This window comes from Apus apus, chromosome 14 (assembly GCF_020740795.1).
Source record: "Apus apus isolate bApuApu2 chromosome 14, bApuApu2.pri.cur, whole genome shotgun sequence".
Taxonomy (NCBI): domain Eukaryota; kingdom Metazoa; phylum Chordata; class Aves; order Apodiformes; family Apodidae; genus Apus; species Apus apus.
The window spans coordinates 8,458,774-8,469,944 of NC_067295.1; the positions used below are offsets into that span (position 1 = coordinate 8,458,774).

Below are 11,171 nucleotides of genomic sequence, written 5' to 3' on the forward strand. Positions count from 1 at the left end.
CTTTCTCACCCAGGGCTACAGGTGTTTTCGTCCAACCCTGTTTTACTTAATTGCCAAGGGACAAACATGGAGTTTGGGCCTGAAATCCCCAGGGGTTCCCACTGCCATGCACAGCAAGCACAGCACAGCTTTTCCTTCTCTTCCTCCCACTTTTCTAGCTGAATGGGAAGATCCCACCAACAATGCTCCCAGCAGCCAGATAGCTGCAAGCATGAGCTCAGCTCTCCAGAACAGGGGTAACTGCCAGTATTTGACATGCTGTGAGAACTGTCTGCCTTCATTATAAGAACATGTTCTAAGAACAGTTTATCAAAGCTGAAGCAATGAAATACCAGTTTTTTTATCTAAGTTTATTTCAAATTTAAATATTTGCTGGTTTCAGGCTTCTAGATCAAATTCTATGGATTTAACTGTAACCTACTGGTACTGTTGCACTGACAACCACAGAGTGAGGTTTACTATTTCAAGGACATGCACTTAATACACTCCAAATTGCAAGGAAAAGCCCTTATTTCAATGGAATGTTTTGGTACCTTCCTAAAGAAGTACTTCCATATACACTTGTACTGTAAAATTTATGTCAAATTAAACTTTTAAGTTATTCTAGAACTTCAAGTGAAAAAATTAAAAGAGCCCAAGTTAGAAAGTTCATATTGGCAGCCTGCTGCTTTTTTGAAAATTGTTCCCTAATTAAAGCAAAACTGTCAACAGTTTCCAATGCAGCAACAAAACATCTATTTACCAAAAACTGAGACTCTCAGCTTTGTCTGTGTATTCTTCACAGTCAAAATGTAAACTTGCATAAACACTGTGGATGGTAAAAGCTATAAGCAATGGATTTTACTCCGTTAAAAACTAAAAATTACTACATGCAAATCAGAACTTTTTTAATGGGAAACAAAGCAGCCTGGGTCCTGTTTAACCTTGCCCAAATTAGTTTGGACATGACTTTTCACAGGAACTCAGTAGAAACAAACACAGTTACCTGGCAAAGGGACACGATTGTCCACGCACATTGTCAGGATTCTTTCATACACCAGTTTCCCTTAAAAAAAAATAAAAAATCATTCATAACGAACTGATGAACTGTAAAACACAAAATGTCGATACAAAGGTTTTCTCTCTAACATCCACTGACACGAGATGAAAACATTTCCCAGAACACTGACAGGCTGCTGCCCTCTAGTGAGGCTGAAACGTTAAGTCTGAATTCAGCACTTCACAGTCTACAAAATATTTGTCTTGCTCCCCTCAGAGCCGAGGTAGCACACAGGTCAGATTCCTGCCAGGAAAGGACAGATGGTGTCCTGTCTTTGCTGAGTTGGGATATTGCGTTATCTTCAGCAACTTCCAGTAAGTAGGAAAGAACACAAAAAGGAAGCAACATCGGAAAAAAACAACTGGATCTATGTCATAGCACATCCTGCTAAACACGAAAATACCCTTCAACTTTGAATGCTGTTGTAAATCTTTTCCACAACATGGTAGAAAACCAAGAGAATCACATGCAGGGGCTGACAATTTCACTTAAAGGATCATTTAAAAACAATAAACATAGATTAAAAAGTTCAGTAACTACATTTTGATCACTTCATAGTCCCTATTCAGCTAAAGAAAACTTTCTGTCTTCAAATACAAGTAGAATGAATGATTGAGTCAAGAGGCTACCCAAACGAAAATATTTTCATAATAATGACAATGTGGTTTAAATTTCAAAATGCAGGAATCATTATTTTTCCCCAAGGCTTTGTTTGAGATATTTACTAACATATAAAGCATAGACCTACAAAATGAGTATTTTTATTTTAAAGACTTCACTCGTAAGAGTTTTTGAACAACTATATACCACATTTATACTACTTTGTCCAAATGTTTATGTTAGAAATACTCTGTGTTAAAACTTAGAGTAATTTCAGTGCTTTTTTGATAACTTTGATGTTTTCAATAATTACAAAAAACTAATTTAATCATGTTAACAATTATGTAGTAAGTCTGGCACATTAGGACACTTACCAAAAGTATCAAGGATATCTGTAATTAATACGAATTTACTTGGATAAAACTGGATTACTGTTGTGTCTGAAAGAAGCTTAGAACACTAAGAGAAAAAAAAAGAAAGAAAAAAGAAACATTTTTAGAGCACATTGTAAGTTCCTGATTTTACTCCAGACAAGCTGGAACAGATTCATATCTACAGAAGGAAAGAACAAATATAAAGAACTATCCAGCTAAAAGCACAAGAATCTGCAGCACAACACATCGTGGCACTTTCTGTATTTTTCAGGTTATTCTTCATTTCCAGCAGAGCCAGTCACACATCTGTTTTTCCTTCAGACTAGTTAACCTACAATGCAGGGTTTCAGATCTGCCTATTAGTTCAGACAAGACAAATTATCTCCAAGAAGCATAAAAAGGCACTTATTTTCTAAACCAATTTTTAAGGGCTTTTTTCAGTTTCTCACCATCTCTCTAACCATCCATATCAAACCCAGTATTTTATATAGACTAAACTAAGAAACAATTATAAAACTTTAGTTAACAAGCTTCTCAGCACATTTTTGTGGCTCACATAAGCAGTATAAAGACTTTGGAAACAGTCTAGCTGGTCCACAGTCAGGCCCAAGGAGGAACCTGTCATCAGTCACCACCCACAGGCATCCAACTAGGTCATGGCAGCTGGACTATAATGATGGCTGGTGCAAAGTCATGTTTGAAAACAGCCAACTTAGTTCTAGTATCTTGGAGTACAAGACCAGATAGAAACCATTTATTATATGAATTCAACATACAATGAGGAATGAAGGTATTATGAAGACATTTAATCAAGCTATACTTTGTTTTCCAAAGTGGTGCAAAGCCTGCAGATTAAACTGCAGCCAAAACCTTTGTCACAGAGAATCAATCTCCACCTGAAGAAAACAGGCAGATGACTGACTGGGAGAGAAATCCTCCTCCTCTCTAGGTGAACCAAACACAGCTCTGACCACAAGTCTTCTGTGGTCTCTAAGAGTGACAAGTACAGTATCTCTGTCCCTTCTCTCCTTCATCAGGAGACAATTCTTCAATCTCAGTGGAATAAATAAAGTTCAAGTTTTCATTACATGCCAAAAATCCAGGAATCAAATCAGAACCCCCAAAAGACTGCCTTGTTTAAACAATAAAATAATTATATTTGAAGATTATTAAACACACGTTGTCTTTTTGCTTTTTTCTTCATGGAGGAACCTAAGAGTGCACCAAAGACAGCATTCACATCTCACAACCACAGCAGGACCTTCCCTGCTGCATGGCAAGTCAGTTGCCTCCACAGAAAGGTAATCCAGCAGCTGTTTAGGACCTTACAAACACCATGAACACTTACCACTCTTCTAGAGCTCACATAGATAATCAACTTACTTCAGCTTACCCTAAGTAGCTTAGCTTACTCCATCTTGACAAGTAAAGTATCTTGTAAAAAGGCACTCGAGAAACGGATGTTAGAAATTCAATGCCTGCCTTAACAACCAGAACCCTTCTGACACTTCAGAATCTGTAAAACTCATAGGGAATGAAGGGTCCATTCCCAATGTCCAAATGAAACATCTTGTGTAATTTCATCCTTAGTTCCTAAGATAATTCTGGCATCCAAACTAAAATAGTTTTTTCCAGCCCATTATACATTTCTGAAAATGTCAACAAAAAAATGGCCACACTTACTCCTCCTATTTTACACTATATTAATGATTATGATCTATGTATATAAACACAGCCTGATGTCAAGAAAACTGCTTCATTCTTTAAGAGGATACAACATTCTTAAAATTGTTATTTACTAAGAAGAACCACAACATGTAAAGTCACGTTTCTACCCTATCCTGCATTATAAATATAAAATTATTAATAGTTATCTATAGTCTTCTTTATGAAAGATTTTTGAAACCACCTTAATTACCCAAACTCTATTCCATTCTTACCCAGGCTCTCAGTTAATGCTGAACATCTGCAGCGTGAAGTTCAAATGCAAAGTTAACAATACAGACAACACTTGGAGATAAACAGATGCAATTTTTATACTACTTTCCTAAAAGAAAACACTGAATTCCATCTTAGAAACTATATTCAAAATCATTTGTGAAACCATTTGTAAAAGAATATATTTAAGTATTAATGCATATATTATCTCTGCATGTCACACACAGTAAGTCCATGTCCCTTTTCTCCTCCAGATTTTTAATACTGTATTTTCTTTCACCAAGATACTTACACTTCACAATGTTTTAATTGGATTTTTTTTTAAGAATAATAGTGCTCATTTAATAGTATTACAAAAAAACATTAGTCACTCTAAGGCACATAATTTTCTGTTGTCCCTTCATTTGTGTTTCATTTCCTTTACTGTCTTTACCACAATTTAAGCTGAAATTACTGCAAACAGTTTTTACAAGAGTATCCAGCATGAAAAAAAAAGAATCCTTACTTTATATAACCCCGCTTGATGATTACCAGCATTACATCAGTTTTACAGCTTTTAAGGATGTCATTATCTCCTCTGTCCTCTGATGAACTCTGCCTCCGGTCTTTTTATAAAGGCCAAGCCAAACAAGAGCATTTGATTGTCCTATTCCACTCTACCCTCCTTACAGCCCATCACCCCAAATAAACTAGACGAAGACTGTGGAGAAGTTTATTAAAAACAAAACAATCCAAACACTTAAAAAATCTGGTGGTGCTTTTTCTATGTTGGTAGGGTCCTAAATCAGATTATTCAGCTGCCTTAGTAAGTCTGGATGGGGGAAACACTGACTTTCAAAAAGCCATCCTGGTATGGGAGGTGAGGGGAAAGGGGGTAGAGAAGAGGAAAGAAAAGGAAACCACATGTCCTAGAAAGAGCTGAAACCATTGCATGTTATTTTTTACTAATGATTCTTAACCAGATGACATTTCCACATCTGCCATTTGGCCACTGTCTTTTAATGTGAATTCCCTCCCACATACCCTAGTAAAAATCAATATATAACAACAGATTTGAAAATCTAACTGTTGTCAGAAGTCATAAAACTGAAAGAATTTTGTTTCAGTGAATAACTGAAGAAAATAGTAGAAAAATTATAAACAAATAACAGAAACCCATCCATCCCCAATAAAGAAACTGGGCAACCCAAACCACCAAACTCATCAGTTCTGTGGAGAGCAAAAATGTAAAACTGACCTGGATGACTATTTTCAGAGCTTTTACTTTCTGATCAGAGGACCAAGCATCCTTCAGAGACTGGTTCAATTCTTCAATTCGGTTCATGTAATCCTGCTGAGTCAGATTCAACAGCTCTTTCTGGGACCCCTGGCAAGAAAACACAAGTCTACTTAACAAGAGAGGGAGGGAAGGAAGGAGAATGCTGTTATTATAGAGTGAAAACGCTTGGGGGGAAGAGGGGAAGCCCACAAAACTTATTACACAATTACCTAATTTTCCATTCTTACCTTTGCAGCATCAATACTGCAGGTGTTTGGCACAGGAGTGCAACACAAGTGCTTTGGTTTTCAAGAGAGATACGTGCTGGTACCCAAACTTATGGCATCATTAGTATTCTACTGATGGCATAATTAGTACACTATACATAAGCACACTAGCACCTATGCAGAAGCAGAATCAGACAGAAATGAAATGTTTTGCCAGCAAGGTCCTAAAACTTTGCTGACAGCAAGAAAAATCCAGCTGTGCTTCACCCTCAGTAAGAAAATAAAACTGTCTTCATTTCATGCTCAGCACTGGAGCATTACTATGATCTTTTTTCCAGAAGATCTTACCAACCTTATAAAAAGATTATGTATCAAAAATAAATTAGTGAAACACTGGAAGCAGAAATAATTGTTGAAGCTTTAGAATCAAACTGACACAGGAACAGAGTGATAATAAATGCATTTAGAAAAATCAGAAAATAGTTCTGGACAGTTTTCTGTGGAAGTATCAGCAACATTAAAAACTACCTTCAGGACTAGTTTTAAAAAAAACAAACGTCAGTAAAAGCAATCACAGATGAAGAGATAAACACAAATGCAAATAGAGTTTCACAAAAGGTTACGTATTTCCTTATGATAAAAGGTACTTCATTTTTCTACTACAATAATCCAATCCTTTATTAGTGATATGCAGCTACTAGAACTGTGCTGGCTCAGCCCACGAACAACCTTATGTTAGTTAAGTGGCAGAGCCCCATGGAAAGCACATCTTTATCTAAATGCTGCATAAGCACATGCAGAACCAGGACCTTTTTAAAAGGTGTAATAAAAGATTTTTATTTCACAAATTTATTTCACTTCTAAGGTTAAGATGCAACTGGATCAGAACACTTTCTCACCTCTTCCAGATCATCCAGTTCTTCTAACCTTGTCCTCACTTTTTCAGAAACCGCTGAGCCAGCAGTTGTAGCTTTTCCTGTGAAGAATTACATGTTTGAGTTTCTTCAACATTTAAACACTCAGGATTTTTAAAGAGAAACAAGCCTGAAGGAGCTTGGCAGACTCTGACAACTAGTCAGCTTCCATGACAGAAGACAAGTGGTGTGATCTATTTGTTGACTGTTCCTGAAGACACACAATTGAATGTACCTACAGTTAGCTCACTTGGAACAGGGAATTACAAGTAAGCAAAACTGAATATAAATTGATTTTCTTGTAAGTTTTTATGGTAAGGAAAGAACCACTGCATAGAACCACAGGACAATATAGGTTAGAAAAGCCCTACAGAGGTCTGTGTCCAACTAACCTCCTCAAAGCAGGTCCAGTTTTGAAGTTGTAAGGGGTTGCACAGGGTTATATCCAGTCATTCTAACAGTATCTAAGGATGCAGATGTCACATGCTCCCTAAACATCTTGTTTCAGTGTTTGATCATTTGCATTTCTAAGCAGTATTTCCCTTCATTGCAGAAGCTGAAATGCTGCATGTTTACTCATATATTAAGATTCTGTTTTACTATGCAATCAGCTATGCTCACCTAGCATGGATTTGCTTTGCTAGAAAACACGCTAAAATATTTAATATTTGGTTCTTTTTTTGAACACTGGGCATATCCTTGAAATATTTCACTTGCATGTAAAGAGAACAATGGAACAAGTTCCTAAGGGACTTGTTTGCTTTTCCTTCCAGCAAGCAGAAGAGATGATGAACATGGTCCTCAAAACATCATTACTCTCTTTAAATGGAAGCAAGTATTAAGCTACAGTGGAAAGGAGTGAATTTCTTTTCCTCCTCCAACACGGAATTGCAAATTCATTAGCCTACGGGAATACAAGAGAAGGTGGCTGAGTGGTTTGTTTTCAACAACCATTTTAAGTAAAAAAAACAGCAGAAATCTTATTCACAAAATCAGAGATCCAACCACATGTCAGAACAGGCGAGGACAGGAAAACACATCTCAGCTATTCTTGACCACAAACCTGTCACCGAACCCCACCTGAAGTAAAACCTGTTGCTGTTAGAGAAACTGCTTACCTTTTTCTGATCCCATGTACAAATTCTGTGAAGAAACAGCAAAAGCAGACTTTTAGAAAACATCTACTCACTAGAATTCCAAGAATGCAGGGGGTAATTACACTGCTAATTAAGCCTCTAATCATACAGAAGTAGACAAAAGACCAAAAGTTATTTGTACTGTTACAAAAAAGAGAAACTGAAGATTTCTAAGTGCCAACAGACTTTTGGACTCAGCTCCAGAACAATCACTACAAGTGAGGGCTTGTGCTACAGCTTTCTGCTGAAACTGAAATTTAGGAGGAGCAGTATTTACTCATGAAAGAATTACAAAATGGCCACATCCAAAATCCATTACATTTCCAGTACAAATAAATAAAACCAGAGAAGCTGTCACTTACAATAGAAAGCTTTTCTGTTGTTGTGTATCTAGCAAGGATTTCACTACGTTTGCTTGACCATGGCTCAAAGTCACTTCCCACTGCTGAACTGTCATCTTTGTCCCGTTTCTTTCGTGCACCATCCTACGAGGAGAGTACAAATGCAAATGTTAAATACACATCTGGAAAAAAAGGAGAAAGCTGATAAAGTTCAACTTAATGGTTTAAGTGCTAACTAATCCTTCCAAAAGTTCCAATACAAAAAAAAATAAATCCATATTTAAAAAAATGAGCCAGATATACATAGGTAAATAAAAAAACCGATACATGATTCTATTAATACAGTATGTTTCCTATTTGCATTAATCTCCTAGCTGGTGAGACAAATATATTCTCTCCAGGGTTGGCTTTCTAGTTTTGTTTTGAGTCTTTTAAAAATAATTTTTTTAAGATCACTTTTCCCCAGTGTTACCATGGTAGCAGTAGTAGGGACAGGATCTGCAGCTGCTGCAAATAATGACAAGGGATCAGTACCATCCAATACACTGCTCAGTGGATCCACCATAGAACTAGAAGAAGAAGAAGAGGTAGAAGAAGTACTTCCTTTCCGGTTTGTTTTCTTGGTCTTGGATTCAGTAACCTAAAAGACAAGTTCAAAGCCAGTAAACAAAAAGGCTTTCTCTTGCCCTTTAATAAATCATCAAAACATGTGGTACAGAAGTTGTGCTGTTGCAATGAGACCAACCAAAGGAACTCTTTAAATCAAGGATCAGCATATAAATTGAAGCACTTCCTTTTCCCCAGAATCTGGAGGCACTCTTCAATAGCATTTCCTTTCCTTTTTTGTTTTCCCTTCCAGTTCTAAGTTTACAGAACTATAACCACCACCATTCTAAATTTCAGTATCCTTCCTCTATTTTATTGTTTTTCTCCCGCCTCTCCAACCTTCTTCTTGCTGTTTGATTTCCTCTGCCAGTCTCATCTTTACTTTTCTTGTACAATACTGTGGGAAACTGTTCTTTTCTTCCCCACATAAGTCTAAACCCCCTGGTACCGGCTCTCGACAAATACTCAAGCCCAGAACATCAAATCCACTCGTAAGGCCTCTGTCTTATCTCCCTACTGACCTTCCTGAGTAGAAACTGCTGCCCATTTATCATTCATTAGTGTATGACACTCATCTCTTTGAAGCTGGATTCTTCTGCACACATTTTAAAAGCCTCTCATACATTAAAGAAACGATAAAAGTTTCAAAGCATCCAGATGACTGGAAGTTAACTCACAAACAAATCTTACATCAAGCAATTATGCAGGTTATTTGTAAGGCAACACTTTGATTTTACATCCATTATTCCGCATTTAATGCAGCCAAGAAAAGCCACAAGTTGCAACACTGTATTTGTCTAAAGACAACTGCTCTTGACACATGAGAGCACCAGAAAATTTCTGTGAAGGACAAAAGGAATAAACCTTGATGCCTCTAAGTTAAAAGGCCACTAACATAGAGAGCAACCTCAGTAGTACCACACCAACTTCAAAGCCTTTTAATTGTAAAGGAATGGAAGAAAGAAGAGGAGCACAATCAGTTCAAATCACATTTGTTTTCCAAAAGTACAAAGAACGACTCACTGTAATTGGCTTCAGTGGATGGTAATCACCAAAATCCAAGGGCACAGATTCCAGTTTGCACACTTCAGATTCTGAAACATAGTTTCTTGATCTCGCATGCCTTAACAAGTAAAAGGGAAATTATATATATGGATACAAATAATCACACACTTACAGACTAAGAAACATATCCTATGTCTACAGAAATGCAGAAGTATTTACAAAAAATGTAGTAAGGCAAAAAAGGGGGATTAAAACTTCCCTGACCAACACCAGATGACAGTTTTGAAAGAGACTTAGGAGATAGAAACACTTTCTAGTGTCTCTGACAACACATCAATATAATAAATTAATTTATTTTAACTGCATGGACTCCTAGTAATGGTTAAATAGGGACACTGAAAAAATAAAAATTAAGATTAATTTATAGTTGTACCACTCTGCAGGGAAACTTTGACATACAATGACATACAGCAGAGCAAGAGAAAGGGTCCAGTGAAATCCACGTTTTCTTGATCTTCAGCTCCTTTTCCTTATACTTGAATAGTGTCTCTAATTTACTGTTATCCCATGAGTCAATTATTCTCTTTGCTCACTTGCTTCATGGGTTATTTACGATTTGGACAAAAAATCTTCCAGACAAACTCTGCCCAATTATAGCATTCCTATCACCCTGTTACAGTTCTTTATTTCCACGCCTCTCCTGTGACCGTGCATATATAGGGAACACTTTTTGACAACCTAATGCTCTAATTTGGTCTAATGGGTGCATATTACTTTTCCTGGCTCCACATCAGTTTGTGGATTACCAGAAACTAGTACTATTGTGATCTAGAAACTAGATTTCTAGTTTGCTCATGACTATAACCCATCAGTCACATTAAAACCAGCAAGTTAGATAGATTCAGTGTGTTAAAAGAACATTAACCTCAGGAGAAAAAGCCTCTCAGAAACAGAAAATCAGCTCATTTGTAAACAAGGGCAGGTTTGGAGAAAAATGAACTATTAGCATATTTTCCTTTACTCTGCCATCTGAAGAGCACCCATTTTATCCTTCCTTTCCGTAAAAAACACCAGACGGTTATTCCACGTCCTACACACTGCAGCCTCTACAGCTGCACACCAGATTTTCCTGTAGAAATACTGCAGGTCGCTAGAAGCTGACTCAGCCTCTCTCTTCAGTTTGCAGCCCCCAAACACCGTATATACCCCTAAAGAGCCTGAGAGAGACAGCGAACAGCAGCTGAACCGCTGCCCCGGCCCGCTCCCGCCAGGCCCACCTGAGGGCTAACCCGGCAGCCCTGCAGCTACAAACGGTGCTACCACCGGATCGCTATCTTCAGATTTCTCCAGACAGCCGCTGGTTTGCAGCGCCCCGGCTCCCTCCCAGCCCCTGAGGCCGAGCGACCCCAAACCTCGCCGGGAGCATCCCCGGGAGCAGCCCGGCTCCCCCAGCCCAGCTCCGCTCCCTCGGGACGCCCTCCGAACCGCCTCAGCCCCGCGGCCCCGCCAGGTGCCGAGGCTGAGGACCCGCCTGCCACAGCCGCGGAACGCGCAGCCCCCTCAGCGCCAGCTCCCCGGCCCTGCCCGCCCGCAGCGCCGCCCCGAGGCCCCGCAGCCTCACCAGGGGAAGGCGGCCATCTTGTCCCCCCGTCACCTGAGGCGGCGCCGCCCGCCGCCATTTCCCGCCCCGCCCCCGCGGCGGGGCCGGGAGGCGGGGCCCAGAAAAGCAGCTC

General features: G+C 38.8%; 1 protein-coding gene across 5 annotated transcripts in view; it reads right to left on the reverse strand.

Moving 5' to 3' along the window:
* Positions 1-11,113, reverse strand: part of VPS35L (VPS35 endosomal protein sorting factor like) — a 51,459-nt gene extending 40,346 nt beyond the window's left edge. For 3 of the 5 annotated variants that reach the window (XM_051632660.1, XM_051632659.1, XM_051632663.1), the window contains exons 1-9: positions 11,060-11,113; positions 9,457-9,556; positions 8,300-8,467; positions 7,849-7,971; positions 7,469-7,493; positions 6,336-6,412; positions 5,189-5,317; positions 2,014-2,098; positions 986-1,045 (exon numbers count right to left, since the gene is read on the reverse strand). In XM_051632660.1, the coding sequence (XP_051488620.1) occupies positions 986-1,045; positions 2,014-2,098; positions 5,189-5,317; positions 6,336-6,412; positions 7,469-7,493; positions 7,849-7,971; positions 8,300-8,467; positions 9,457-9,556; positions 11,060-11,076 (784 nt within the window). In that variant the 5' untranslated portion in view covers positions 11,077-11,113. Of the gene's footprint in view, positions 1-985; positions 1,046-2,013; positions 2,099-5,188; positions 5,318-6,335; positions 6,413-7,468; positions 7,494-7,848; positions 7,972-8,299; positions 8,468-9,456; positions 9,557-9,907; positions 9,929-11,059 lie in introns of those variants that run through there. The other 2 variants (XM_051632661.1, XM_051632662.1) reach the window with 2 other exon arrangements.
* Between the last annotated feature and the right edge of the window lie 58 nt (positions 11,114-11,171).